Raw genomic sequence first — 15143 nt, forward strand, 5'->3', positions numbered from 1 at the left:
GGTTCTGTGCCTGGTTCTGTGCCTAGCTCTGTGTCTGGTTCTGTGTCTGGTTCTGTGCCTGGTTCTGTGTCTGGTTCTGTGCCTGGTTCTGTACCAGATTCTATGCCTAGATCTATGTTTGTTTCTGTGCCTAGCTCTATGTGTGGCTCTGCGCTTGGCTCTGTGCCTGGTCTGTGTCTGGTTGTTTGCCTGGTTCTGTACCAGATTCTATGCCTAGCTCTATGTCTGTTTCTGTGCCTAGCTCTATGTCTGGTTCTGTGCCTGGTTCTGTGTCTGGTTCGGTGCCTGGTTCTGTACCAGATTCTATGCCTAGCTCTATGTCTGTTTCTGTGCCTAGCTCTATGTCTGGTTCTGTGTCTGGTTCTGTGCCTGGTTCTGTACCAGATTCTATGCCTAGCTCTATGTCTGTTTCTGTGCCTAGCTCTATGTCTGGTTCTGTGCCTGGTTCTGTGTCTGGTTCGGTGCCTGGTTCTGTACCAGATTCTATGCCTAGCTCTATGTCTGTTTCTGTGCCTAGCTCTATGTCTGGTTCTGTGTCTGGTTCTGTGTCTGGTTCTGTGCCTGGTTCTGTACCAGATTCTATGCCTAGCTCTATGTCTGTTTCTGTGCCTAGCTCTATGTCTGGTCCTGTGCCTGGTTCTGTGTCTGGTTCGGTGCCTGGTTCTGTACCAGATTCTATGCCTAGCTCTATGTCTGTTTCTGTGCCTAGCTCTATGTCTGGCTCTGTGTCTGGTTCTGTGTCTGGTTCTGTACCAGATTCTATGCCTAGCTCTATGTCTGTTTCTGTGCCTAGCTCTATGTCTGTTTCTGTGCCTGGTTCTGTGCCTAGCTCTGTGTCTGGTTCTGGTTCTGTGTCTGGTTCTGTGTCTGGTTTTGTGCCTGGTTCTGTGCCTGGTTCTATGCCTAGATCTGTCTGTTTCTGTGCCTAGCTCTGTGTCTGGTTCTGTGCCTAGTTCTGTGCCTGGTTCTGTGCCTGGTTCTGTGCCTGGTTCTATGCCTAGATCTTTTTCTGTGCCTAGCTCTATGTCTGGCTCTGCTCTTGGCTCTGTGCCTGGTTCTGTGCCTGGTTCTGTGCCTGGTTCTGTGTCTGGTTCTGTGCCTGGTTCTGTACCAGATTCTATGCCTAGCTCTATGTCTGTTTCTGTGCCTAGCTCTATGTCTGGTTCTGTGCCTGGTTCTGTGTCTGGTTCGGTGCCTGGTTCTGTACCAGATTCTATGCCTAGCTCTATGTCTGTTTCTGTGCCTAGCTCTATGTCTGGTTCTGTGTCTGGTTCTGTGTCTGGTTCTGTGCCTGGTTCTGTACCAGATTCTATGCCTAGCTCTATGTCTGTTTCTGTGCCTAGCTCTATGTCTGGTCCTGTGCCTGGTTCTGTGTCTGGTTCGGTGCCTGGTTCTGTACCAGATTCTATGCCTAGCTCTATGTCTGTTTCTGTGCCTAGCTCTATGTCTGGCTCTGTGTCTGGTTCTGTGTCTGGTTCTGTACCAGATTCTATGCCTAGCTCTATGTCTGTTTCTGTGCCTAGCTCTATGTCTGTTTCTGTGCCTGGTTCTGTGCCTAGCTCTGTGTCTGGTTCTGGTTCTGTGTCTGGTTCTGTGTCTGGTTTTGTGCCTGGTTCTGTGCCTGGTTCTATGCCTAGATCTGTCTGTTTCTGTGCCTAGCTCTGTGTCTGGTTCTGTGCCTAGTTCTGTGCCTGGTTCTGTGCCTGGTTCTGTGCCTGGTTCTATGCCTAGATCTGTTTCTGTGCCTAGCTCTATGTCTGGCTCTGCTCTTGGCTCTGTGCTTGGCTCTGTGCCTGGTTCTGTGCCTGGTTCTGTGCCTGGTTCTGTGTCTGGTTCTGTGCCTGGTTCTGTACCAGATTCTATGCCTAGCTCTATGTCTTGTTCTGTGCCGGGTTCTGTGCCTAGCTCTGTGTCTGGTTCTGTGCCTGGTTCTGTACCAGATTCTATGCCTAGCTCTATGTCTGTTTCTGTGCCTAGCTCTATGTCTGGTTCTGTGCCTGGTTCTGTGTCTGGTTCTGTGCCTGGTTCTGTACCAGATTCTATGCCTAGCTCTATGTCTGTTTCTGTGCCTAGCTCTATGTCTGGCTCTGTGCCTGGTTCTGTGCCTGGTTCTGTGTCTGGTTCTTTGCCTGGTTCTGTACCAAATTCTATGCCTAGCTCTATGTCTGTTTCTGTGCCTAGTTCTGTGCCTGGTTCTGTGTCCGGTTCTGTGCCTGGTTCTGTACCAGATTCTATGCTTAGCTCTATGTCTGTTTCTGTGCCTAGCTCTATGTCTGGCTCTGCGCTTGGCTCTGTGCCTGGTTCTGTGCCTGGTTCTGTGTCTGGTTCTGTGCCTGGTTCTGTACCAAATTCTATGCCTAGCTCTATGTCTGTTTCTGTGCCTGGTTCTGTGCCTGGTTCTGTGTCTGGTTCTGTGCCTGGTTCTGTACCAAATTCTATACCTAGTTCTATGTCTGTTTCTGTGCCTAGCTCTATGTCTGGTTCTGTGCCTAGTTCTGTGCCTGGTTCTGTGTCTGGTTCTGTGCCTGGTTCTGTACCAGATTCTATGCCTAGCTCTATGTCTGTTTCTGTGCCTAGCTCTATGTCTGGTTCTGTGCCTAGTTCTGTGCCTGGTTCTGTGTCTGGTTCTGTGCCTGGTTCTGTACCAGATTCTATGCCTAGCTCTATGTCTGTTTCTGTGCCTAGCTCTATGTCTGGCTCTGCGCTTGGCTCTGTGCCTGGTTCTGTGCCTGGTTCTATGCCTGGCCCTATGCCTAGATCTGTCTGTTTCTGTGCCTAGCTCTATGTCTGGCTCTGCTTTTGGCTCTGTGCCTGGTTCTGTGCCTGGTTCTGTACCAGATTCTATGCCTAGCTCTATGTCTTGTTCTGTGCCTGGTTCTGTACCAGATTCTATGCCTAGCTCAATGTCTTGTTCTGTGCCTGGTTCTGTGCCTGGTTCTGTACCAGATTCTATGCCTAGCTCTATGTCTTGTTCTGTGCCTGGTTCTGTGCCTAGCTCTGTGTCTGGTTCTGTGCCTAGCTCTGTGTCTGGTTCTGTGTCTGGTTCTGTGCCTGGTTCTGTACCAGATTCTATGCCTAGCTCTATGTCTGTTTCTGTGCCTAGCTCTATGTTTGGCTCTGCGCTTGGCTCTGTGCCTGGTTCTGTGCCTGGATCTGTGTCTGGTTCTGTGCCAGATTTTATGCCTAGCTCTATGTCTGGTTCTGTGCCTGATTCTGTGTCTGGTTCTGTGCCTGGTTCTGTACCAGATTCTATGCCTAGCTCTATGTCTGGTTCTGTGCCTGGTTCTGTGCCACGTTAATTGTCTTGTACCCGGCAGTAGTCCTGGGTATTGTGATAATGATCAATGTGATATTCATTGCCTCTTCTATCTCTGTAGTCCACTTGCTTTGCCGAGTTTAAACAGATTAAATCTATCAAGTGTTCATTACTGGAGGACGGACGGGCACTGCTGCTATTGGGGATATCTGGCGCCCCCCAGGTAAACTCTTTAGCCAATAGATACTCCTGATTGTTGAAATCCTACCACTCCCAGCATGCTCAGTTTGTCTTATGAAGCTTTAGTGGCCTCTAGTGGTCATCTTTCCATACTTCACCATAAATATATGTGAATCAGGTTCTGCTGCACAGGTCAAGATAAGCAGCTTTCTCACAGTGGCAAAGAGTCTAGTCACAGAGACTGAGCATGGAGAGAGCTATTAGCCTGTTGTCTAGTGATGTTACTTACTGGTATACTTTTCTGGAACTTTCCCTTTCAACACGTTTTAATGTCACCGGAGACAGAATGTGGATCAGGATTATTAGAGGGTGGTCTTGTGATACTACTGAAAATGGGTAGAACAGTTTGGGACTGTCCCATTCATCAAGTTGTACTGCATTCATCAAGATAGGCAGCTTTCACAGTGGCAGTAGTAAATGGAAAATAATAGTTGTATCAGACAGAGCAGGGGCTGGTGTTATTGAAGGGAGGTCTGGTGATATTTCTAACCTTTTGTAGACCTTTTAGGAAGTGTCCAGTTCCAGACAAGTCTATTGGTTCTACTGTATTATGCTGCATTTGCCAAGATAGACAGCTTTCATATTGGTAGAAGCAAAGGTAAAATGACAGTTGTGTGAGACAGAACAAGGGCTGGGGTTATCGGAGGGTCATCTAGGGATATTACTGACCGTAATTGACCTCTTGTGAACTGTCCAGCTCCAGACATGACTACTGTTGTACAGTATTATACTGCATGCGTCAAGATAAGCAGCTTTCACACTGATGGTTGGAAAAGGATCATCAGCTTACAAAGATCATGTGTAGGGTTATCTGGGGTTTGTCTTGTGAGGTCAGTGACAATATCCAATGCCAGACTCGGTGGGGTTGAGGTGCAATACCGAATGCAACCTGTGATTGGGTGTGGCACTGTTTTTGGAACAAAGTGTAAATTCTTTTAACCATCTTGCATTGTTGTATTATACTGTTATCTCTTTGTGATTTTTAAGCCATTAGCTATCAAGACATCGTCGTTGGCGGTGGCGGAAAATATGGCCGACCTTATTGATGGATACTGCCGGCTACAGAACGAATCTCAGGAATCTCTCATCGTCTATCCCGGGAAAGGTGAATACATTGTAACCTCTGCCCTTCCGCATTGTCATCGAGCCGCAACGGGCTCTGATCCACCCGACCGCAGAACGCACACTCTTCTTACCATACTATGCAGAGGGGTCATATGATAACTTGCCCCGGATGATCAGGTGCCGGAGTGTCAATTATTAGGATGCCAGGACACTAGACCCCAATCTTGCTTCCACCAACAATGAGCCATTGATAATACTGGTGTTATAGGGGCCATAGTATCATGCTGCAGCTATGCAGGTAGATGCACACTCCACTAGATGGCAGTAGAGTGGAGGGAAGACTGCAACACTTGCCAGAGCAGACCTGCAGCGCGGCTACCACCAAGTGGCAGCAGGATAGTTAAACAAGCCGGGTCAAAACCTAGAGAGTAACGTAGAACAAAGGGAACTACCAAACACAGAGTCAGAGACGCACCAGAGGGTCAATACCGGTCAGAAGCAGAAGAACCAGAAGCAAGAGACAGAGTCAAGTCCGAGCCAAAGCCGAGTCAAACACCAAGAAAGCCAAATACAAAGGGAAACACTGAGTCGGGGCAGGAAGGGAGGAAGGAACAGGTACGGGCAAGGTCAGATAGCACAGCAGGAAAAATCAGGGTATCACCAGAGTCAGCTACTCACGCGATAAGGCAGTTAATAAAACTGATACCGCCTTCAGGATGCAGCGGGGATAAATAGCAAGCCAGAAACCAGACTGAGGCCGAGAAAAGTTAACCCCTGACATGACCAGACTGGGAAAAGGGGAAAGACAGGATTCAAAACCCGGTCTGGATCATGACACATAGGGTGTCCGCAGGCACTAGAGCCGGGAGGCGACTAAATCCTCCTTATATCACATTAGGTACATCAGGCAATGACCGATATTACAGCCTGACCTTATTACGTCACTTATGTTATAATATTATGAATAATATGGACTTTATAATATTTTATATCACAGAAAACGACAAACGCATCAGTCTGCCTCGAATTCCAACCCAGTAAGTAAAACTTCAAACTCTGGTAAGATGGCGCCATTATATTAAATCATGGTTGGGCTTGTTTTTTTTTTTTACTTACAGTAGATACCTGAAGATGTCAGGTTTCTTTATAGTTATATTTTTAGTCAATTACCCGATTTAACAAGTTCTATGGGGAGCGTAATTCTCAAATCATCCTGTAGGTGGCAGCAGTATATAAGAAAAACTTTTTTTTTAGAAACTTTTTTTTTATACTAGAAATGGAGTTTTCTTGTTTCCCGGCTGAGATGGAGCGTCACACTCATCGGGATCAGTTGTACCAATATCTTCTTTTACAGCTTGAAGAATACAATTAGCACATTATACTATTGTGATAGGTAATAATATAATATAAAGGGTAAAAATACAGCGATAGGTTGGTGATAAGCGGTTACAGCCTTTTTCCCCACTTATGCAGATGTATGTAGTTTATTGAGTGTGCAACTAAAAGTTTTGCAACTTTCCCAGATACTTTATGCTTCAGTTCTTCACTTTTTCCAAGCTCGTTACTTGCTGTCAATAAATAAAAATTTACATTTTTTTTTTGTGTCAATGTGATAAGTTTCGCCCCTGAGGATCTGTTACTTTTCTGTCCAGTCTGAACAGTCCTTTGAGACATGAGAAGATCAGAAGCACGATTTTCTGTCCTGGTAGTTTGCTATAATGAATCAGTGCAGGATTAATGAATACACTGTTCTAATTGATTTCAGCATCTTCTCTGCAGCTAATAAACCGCGAGATTATAAAAACTGCTGCAAAATATCTAGCTGATAAAAATCGTAGAGATGGCGGCAAAAATCAAATGAATTATTTAGCTTTAAATAGTAAAACTCTGACTACTCGCTGCCACCACTAGAGGGAGCTCCCAGTGTACGCAATAAACTCAATAGTATCTCATGATGTGTGAGCTCCCTCTGGTGGTAGATGCAGGTAGTTGTTTTTTTTTTCACTTTATATACGAGATTTGCAGCTTTGTATTAGAAAAAAAAAAGTTCCTCGTTTCCTTCCCAGGGACATTCCAGAAAGGAACTCGAGGCTGGAAGAAGGGAGCAGCTTCGGTGAGTTCTGCACATGTGCAGCTTCCTGCAGTTCGCTAATATTATAATAAATGTTCGTTTGTCTAATAAATCCATCTCCCCCTCTAGAGTCTGATATATACGCGGAAATACCGGAGGAGGCGGAGCAGAAGTCCGCAGGTGCGTTCCCCTACATTATATAACATCAGCGCATTGTGAGCTTAAAGGGATACTCCACCCATAATAATCCCCCCAATCAAGGGACCACCCATGAGACACCCCGAAATGACATGCCTGATCGTAATTACCGACACAGGAGCGTGGACTACACCCGCCTCGGATTCTCACCCCACTCCTGTCTACAGTGGTGCTTGAAAGTTTGTGAATCCTGGAGAATTTTCCATATTTTTGCATAAATTTGACCCAAATCGCCATCAGATTTTCACAAAAGTCCTAAAAGTAGATAAAGACCAAAATTAAACAAAAACGTCAAAAATATCAGACCTTGTTATGTTTGTATTGAGGAAGACGCTCCAGTATCAGACGTCTGTGAGCGGCAGAAGTATGTGAACCCTTTGATCTCGGTGTCCGGTGTGACCTCTTGTGCAGCGATAACTGCAGATAAACTTCTCCGGTAATTGCTGATTATTCCTACACATCGGATGGAGGAGTTTTAGCCCATTTCTCCCTATAAAACCCCTTCTCCTCTGTTATATTGGTGGTTTTCCTCCATCAGCTCCTTCCACAACACTTCCATAGGATTCCGGTCAGAACTTTACCTTTTACCCTTCTGTAACTTTTCTTCTGTAGAACGACTCGTGTCTTTGGGTCGTTGTCTTGCTCCATGACCCATGTCTCCTGAGATTCAGCTCATGGACAGACGTCTGGACATTTTCCATTAGAATTTGCTGGTAAAGTTCTGAAATCATTGTTCCATCAGTGATGGCGGCCATCCTGGCCCAGGTCCAGAAAACATCCCGAGCCCTCATATTACCACCACCGTGATCACAGATGTAGGGGGTTTTAGTATTTTTCTTTCTCCAAACATAATGCTTCTCTTTTAAACCAAAAAGCTCATTCGTCCACAGTACATTGCTCCAGTCGTCTTCTGACTAGTCCCGGTGATCTTTAGCAAGCTGCAGTCAGGCAGCAATGTTCTTTTTGGACAACAGAAGATTTCTCCTTGCAGTCCTCCCATGTTATTCTGTGTCCTCCTGATGGTGGGCTCATAAAAATTAACATTACATAATGTGACAGAGGCCTTTAGTTGCTAAGTGGTTTCCTTGGGTTCCTTTGTGATCTTGCAGACTATTATACGCTTTGCTCTTAGCGTAATCTTTGTGGAGCGTCCACTCCTTTGAAGGGTTTTTTATTCTGTGTCTTCTTGATGGTTAACATGAACATTAACATTATCTAATGTGATAGAGGCCTTTAGTTGCTTAGTGGTTTCCTTTGGTTCCTTTGTGATCTTGCAGACTATTACACGCTTTGCTCTTAGAAAGACAGGCTGGAGCGAGCCGCCCGCCCCTCCCCCCCGGGCGGCGTAAGTGGAACCCGCCATGACAGGGGGTTTGGAGCAGGGGACAAGGGGTGGGGGCGTGTCGTTCGTTCCAGGGGGAGGGGTAGTGGTGGTGAAGGGGATGATGGGAGCGGGGGGTGGAGCGGTTCACTTCCCGCTCTACAGAATCTGGAGCAGTCCCACCCGCCCTCCCCTTTTTGTTGTGTTCACGGGTGGTTTGTCTTTATCTTTCGGGTCATAGTGGCTGTAGGCGGGGGGAGGGGTCCTTGGGGTCGGTGATCCCTTGGGAAGGCACTTAATAAGGGGGTAGTCGACAATGTCATGATCTTTGTGGGGCGACCACTCCTTTGAAGGGTATTTTATTCTGTGTCTTCTTGATGGTTGCCTCATGAACACTAACTACCTAAAGTGAGAGAGACCTATAGTTGCTTAGTGGTTTCTGTGGTTCCCTTTGTGATCTTGCAGACTATTATAATACACTTTGCTCTTAGCGTGTTCTTTGTGGGGCATCCACTCCTGGAAAGGGTTTGTTATTCTGTGTCTTTTTAATGGTTGTCTCATGAACACTAACATTTCCTAATATGAGAGAGGCCTTTAGTTGCTTATTGGTTTCCTTGGGTTCCTTTGTGATCTTGCAGATTATTATAAGCTTTGCTCTTAGAGTGATGTTAGTGGGGCAACCACTCCTGGTCATGAATTTCCTCCATTTATTCACAATCTGTCTGACAGTGGATTGGTGGAGTCCAAACTCTTTAGAGATGGTTGTGTAACATTTTCTAGCCTAATGAGAATCAACAACTCTTTTTCTGGTGTCCTCAGAAATATGCTTTTGTCCCTGCCATGATGCACTTCCACAGACATGTTGTGAAGATCTGACTTTGATAGATCTCTGTGTTCTTTACATAAAACAGGTCGCCCACTCACACCTGATTGTCATCCCATTGATTGAAAACACCACACTAGTCTCACCTTCCTATTATCTCTTAATCCTACACGTTCACTCACAGACGTGATATTTGCTGATCACCGACATGTGATACTGGATCCTTAAGTCAAGCATTTGTGACCCATTTGTTTGTTTTTTTAGAACTTGTGTGAAAATCTGATGTCGTTTTAGGTGAAATTTATATCGAAATATGCAAAATTCTGAAGGGTTCACAAACTTTGAAGTGTTGAGAACAGGGGGCCTTGGACTTATCAACTGCTTCAGGTTGGAAAATGAATGGAGAGGTGATCACATGTGCACAACTCACTAAACACTTCTGCCCGCAATCCCATAGAAGTCAACGGAGAGGGTCGGGGGACTGCCGCTTTTCACACGGGATACAAGTGTTACAAGTGGAAATACCCCTTTAATTTAGCATGGTAGATGTTCCCCGCAGCCCTGTCAGTGCTAAACTCAGCCCTGCTTCATTAACCCCTTCCTGCCCCATGATGTACTTTTATGATACGGAGCAAGAGTGGGTGTAAGATGCGGGCACGGGAGCTTAAATTAAATACAAGGTTTTTTTTTTATCGCTGTAATCGTTATGATCCAGAGAATCGTGTTCTTGGATCATTTTTTAATTGTACATTGAACGCCGTGAAAACGAAACCCAAAAAACACACTGGTGAAAATTTTATTCTTTTCGCCGCACTTGGATTTTTTTCCCCTCGTTTTTCAGTACATTGTATTGTAAAATTACATCTCGTCACATAGATGGAAAAATAATAAAAGTAATAAAATAAAATGTAAAAAAAAAATGATGGCTCTTAGAATAAGGATAGGAAAAAATAAAGTGACGAAATGAAAAATTTGGCGTTACCATTCCGTCCTCTCACACAGATATTGCATTTCTTTCCCTTGCAGGACTCCGCTACACCATGAGTCGCAGTGACGTTGTGCTGGGGAGGATCCTCGGGGAAGGCTTTTTTGGAGAAGTCTATGATGGAGTGTATAAGAAGGAGGTGCGTACATGCTCGTGGGGAAAGCTGTGAACGATCCACAGCAGGACAGCCCCCTATGACTGGTGGTCTTCAGTTCTCCAGTGGGTGCAAAACCTTTAATGTTGTTGGGTGTCGTCGCCACATAATGTGGGACGTTCTGAGACGTTGTGCCTGTTCCAAATTAACTTGTAAAATTCAAATGCGTGCGTGGAGGAGCCACGCTGATACACTGAGCATCACGATCTCTAAATATGTGCTGGCATTAGCATACTTACTTCTCATTGGCTAAAGGCAATACTGACCACACCCAGCTGAAACAGTCGGTGTCTTTCCTCTCCTTAAGTTTTGTTTCTCCCACTTTCCTATGTTTCCTCTAAGTCTGTTAGAGAAAGACATTCCTGAGGGACCTCTGTTATCTCACACACACATACTGGCTCAAACTCCATCTTGAAAAACAGAAGAAGCCAAAAATATTCAAGACATGCAGCTGAGGGGCCTCAAACGCATTAGTCGAGCATGCCAAAGACATTGGGTTAGCATACAAGCATGCTTAGATAACACCTTATCTGACCACGTTCGCTCATAACTAGTTGGCACCTTTGGCGCCATTACTCCTTTTTGTTTCGCCAGTTGTATAGACCGATCTTTAGACTTATTTTTCTTCTGTTCTCAGTCGAAGGGAGAAAAGGTGAACGTCGCCGTGAAGACGTGTAAGAAGGACTGCGCCCCGGACGTCAAGGAGAAGTTCATGAGTGAAGCCTGTGAGTTTGCTGTGCACGCAGCTTTTGTAAACTTCAATTCTGGGGGTGAAAAATTGAAAAAATTCCATTTTAAGGCACCTCAAATGTCCTGTGTCAAGTGCACTTGTATGGAGCAGGCTCAGGAGCTGAGCCTGCACTTTATATGTCAAATTTAGGTGGGGGAATTGCGACATAATCACAAGGTGACAAAGGATTGCCGTAGGATTGTCCGTTCTTCAGAACATAGAACTAAGCGATCGCAGGTTCAAATCCCAAAAGAGGGCTAAAAAAAAAAAAAAATGAAGAAAAAATATTATTTTAATTAAAAAAAATAAATAAAAGTTTCGATCTCTCGACTTTTCCCAGTTAAAAAATAAAGTAAAGATAATTAAATAAATGAATACAGTATCTGAAATGTCCCATCTGGGAAAACATAAAATTAATTAACTCTATAAATAAAAAAAACAACAAATTTGACATTTTTCTGTTTTTTTTCCTCCCCAAAAAATGCAATAAATAACAATCTAAACATCTCATGTCCCAAAACTGGTATTAAAAAAAACCCCATAAAAAATAAAAGAGAGAGAGAAGAAAAAATAAAGGAAGTAAAGACGAAAAGTGCAGAAATAAAAAGGGGGTAATTAGTAACAAGCTGCACCCCCCCAGTGCAGAAGTTGTGTATGGCATTGCATGGAGCCGATGTGCAGTACCGAACACAACCTGGGGATAGGTGTGGCGCTGTTTTTGAAGGAAGTCTTTCTTTTGTTAATATTCGTTAATCCTTGATCATACGGATAATGGCGGGGTGTAAGGAGGAGATGACAACCTGCCCCTCGGTATTAGGATACCAGGGGAGGGCAGCAATAATCCGATCATAGGGCGAGCTCTGCCATTAGCTTGACCTGAGATGGGCTGTCCCTTTAAAAAAAAAAAAAATTTGATCCAATACTAATTTTTTATTTTTTATTTTTCCTGGCAGGTCTGATGAGGAAACTGGATCACCCGCACATTGTGAGGTTGATCGGAATCATTGAAGAAGACCCCATCTGGATAGTGATGGAGCTCTACCCATTTGGGGAGGTAATTAGAAATGGCGGCCACAATAATAATGATTAACAATCGTCGTTATGTCTGTTATGGTAAAAAAAAAAAAAATCTAATTTCATTCGTTTTCGACCACTAGGTGGCGCCGTGTCAAATGTAAACCTACAGTGAATGCTTAGAATTGTTTTTTTTTTCCCCCCAAGTTGTGGCTTCATGTTTATCCTTACATTCAGATTTCTTAATAATTATTAGAATTTCCGCGGGTCGGCGATCTGGATTAAGACCTCGATTTTTAGATTTCCGAAACAACAAAAAAAAAAATAGTTATAGAATTAAGGTCACGTCGATGAGAGAAAGCAATGACGAATAGGGGCGGATCGGTCAGGTTTTTTTTTTTTTAACTATATTTTACTTTGTTTTGCTCTTTTATTAGATGGAAACTGTCAACAAGCTGCCGTTGACGGATTTTAGATCCTTTTTACTTTGCTTTTAGCTCGCTTTAGTATCGGGATGAGCAGGACATAAAATACGTGAAGTCCCGATTTTGTACGTCATCTAACAAACTAGGTCAAAACATTTAAAAAAAAAGGGAATCAGCAAGGTATGGGTTAAATCCATGCTCTGATCGCCGATTGGTCGGATTAAAATCTCGCCGGTTTGATAAGTTTATTATAAAGTGATACTTAATCGCATCTGGCCCCAAAGAAGGTGCAGAAACATGTTTAAAAAATAACAGATCCGTCAACAGCAACTTGCTGACTGTTTCCATTTTTTTTTTTTTGCCACTGCACAAACATGATGTGAAAATTACAAAAATAAATGCTAAAAATCAAATGAATTTGTATCCTAGACGCCAGATTTATTGATACTACCGCAACAGAAAAAATGCGAGCGGCACAGTCCCACATCCACTGATGCCCCGAGACCGTCACACACAGGGTCTGCCACTAGACGAAACTAATCCACATGCCGCTGACCCTGAATTTCGGGTGCTCCTTCAGGAAAAGAAAGACTTCAATCCATATATTATCGTTGGAAAAAATCTGAGGGCACTCACCAGTCTTCAAAGTCACTTCTTTATTAATCACAACTCCAGATAAAATTCATGGTCGGGGGAGAGAGAGCCGAAGCTCGTGTGAGCAGGGGAGGACGACGGCCGTTTCGCGCTGTGCCTGTGCTTCTACGGGCTAGAAGCGCAGGCACAGCGCGAAACGGCCGTCGTCCTCCCCTGCTCACACGAGCTTCGGCTCTCTCTCCCCCGACCATGAATTTTATCTGGAGTTGTGATTAATAAAGAAGTGACTTTGAAGACTGGTGAGATTTATTGATACATACAGAGTCCTTTACATTAGAAGTGATGATCTGATCATAAGGATTAATAATGTATGTGGTCTCTCCGCAGCTCGGCCAGTATCTGGAGAAGCACAAGAACACCCTGCAGGTCCTCACCATGATCCTGTACTCGCTGCAAATCTGTAAAGCTCTGGCCTATCTGGAAGGAATTAGCTGTGTCCACAGGTAACTGTAATTTTACAGCACTGCAGTAAGGTGATCCACAAGAGACGCTCACCACTGCCCCTAGTGGCAGTCCTATGTAATCACACTCAATTATTGGAGTCACTAGGCGTCCTGCAGAGCTGGGATTATTGGGGTCTTGTCGTACCGTGAAGAGGTTCCTGCTGCAGACAGTTGTCTTATGGCCAGACATAAGACAGGGAGGAGGAAGAGGAATAGGCCATAACGGTGCTCCAGAGATGCTCAGAGATTCCTGCATAAACTTCTCATTTTTAATTATCAGATCAGAAGTAAGGAGGGGATTAAAGGAAGAATCTCTGTGTTATTTTGTTATTTTTTTTTTTAATTTCACATTTTCTGGGACGTTTATAATGGAAATGATCTATACATGAACTTACTGCATGGTGACCTTGCAGTAGGTTTATGCTTATAGTCGGGAAGCCAAGGCTTCACTGTAAAGCATGTTGGAGCAGAGGGTGAAGTTAAGCCCTCCATAGAAGATTTCGGCTATGCTAGGGAATCAATAAACAGCAGGACGCGAGGGCAATGGGCTACCTGGAATCGATCCATTGTTTTACGGAATTGTCCTTTTTCCAGGGATTCCGTCACTTTGTATCTGTTCTCACAGGGACATCGCGGCCAGGAACATACTCGTGGCTTCTCACGAATGCGTGAAGTTAGGAGATTTTGGTCTCTCCAGGTATCTAGAAGAAGAGGAATATTATAAAGGTAGGTGCTTAATTTTTGCCGATGTTAGAACATCTCATCAATGGGTGACCCCAACCGTAGGACCATAAATTAGGAGTTCCCCCCCTTATCAAAATGGTTGGAAAACGTTGGCCATAAGCTAATTGACTTTATTGACAACTATGTATCCATATTCTGTGGACATCCCCTTTAAAAAAAAAAAAAGCTCCTTTATGTGTTTTCTGTCTTTTTTGAAGCTTCTGTAACCCGTCTCCCAATCAAGTGGATGGCTCCAGAGTCTATAAACTTCCGTCGTTTCACGTCGGCCAGTGACGTTTGGATGTTTGGTGAGACATTTTGGAAGAGAGTGAAGGAGAAAGAGCCTCTCTTGGGTCCTTCCAAATAGTATACATGTCGACGTCAGTGGGTGCTACGTATCTGGGAGCATTCCGTAGAACTGGTTCCACCAGGTCAACGGGACAACCCAAAATGTGATAGGTTAAGAGTAGACCACTGTCCTGTGACCATTAGACTCTCGATACTTCTCCATGATAAGGTCATGGTCATGGCACTGGATTGAAGAGGGCGATCAGCAAGTGACTGGGGCATTTGTGCAAAATGTTCTTGTCCTGATGAACAGATTGACGGTAATCTTTCCATTTCAGGGGTTTGTATGTGGGAGATCTTGTCCTACGGTAAGCAGCCATTTTTCTGGCTGGAAAACAAAGACGTGATCAGCGTCATCGAGAAAGGAGATCGACTTCCAAAGCCAGAAATGTGTCCCCCGACTCTTTACACACTAATGACAAGATGCTGGACCTATGACCCTTCCGAAAGACCCAAATTCACGGAGCTGGTCTGTAGCTTAAGGTAAAAGCAAACTATACTCCTTCTGTACTATATATGAGCTGCCAAGAGGAGTGGGGGGAAGGGAACTGACAACTGCCCTGAGCACGTTTATGCCTCGAGTGGTTGTCAATGTCAGTGGTCCAAATCACAAAACTGAATATAAAGAGGAAGTCAAACCTTCACTTTTGTCTAAAGACTGATCAATTGAAGATGGGAACGAATCAAAAATAT

At 44.4% G+C, this 15143-nt stretch overlaps 1 protein-coding gene across 5 annotated transcripts in view; it reads left to right on the plus strand.

Annotated features, from left to right (window-relative positions):
• The window catches only part of PTK2B (protein tyrosine kinase 2 beta), a 167307-nt gene that overhangs the window by 112612 nt on the left and 39552 nt on the right, over positions 1–15143 (plus strand). For all 5 annotated transcript variants that reach the window (XM_069728437.1, XM_069728438.1, XM_069728440.1 and 2 more), the window contains 12 exons: positions 3378–3479; positions 4484–4601; positions 5559–5598; positions 6628–6674; positions 6762–6812; positions 10001–10098; positions 10751–10838; positions 11797–11897; positions 13264–13379; positions 14005–14105; positions 14321–14410; positions 14729–14933. In XM_069728437.1, coding sequence (XP_069584538.1) covers positions 3378–3479; positions 4484–4601; positions 5559–5598; positions 6628–6674; positions 6762–6812; positions 10001–10098; positions 10751–10838; positions 11797–11897; positions 13264–13379; positions 14005–14105; positions 14321–14410; positions 14729–14933 — 1157 coding nt within the window. The remainder of the gene's footprint in view (positions 1–3377; positions 3480–4483; positions 4602–5558; positions 5599–6627; positions 6675–6761; positions 6813–10000; positions 10099–10750; positions 10839–11796; positions 11898–13263; positions 13380–14004; positions 14106–14320; positions 14411–14728; positions 14934–15143) is intronic.

This window comes from Ranitomeya imitator, chromosome 5, assembly GCF_032444005.1.
Source record: "Ranitomeya imitator isolate aRanImi1 chromosome 5, aRanImi1.pri, whole genome shotgun sequence".
NCBI lineage: Eukaryota > Metazoa > Chordata > Amphibia > Anura > Dendrobatidae > Ranitomeya > Ranitomeya imitator.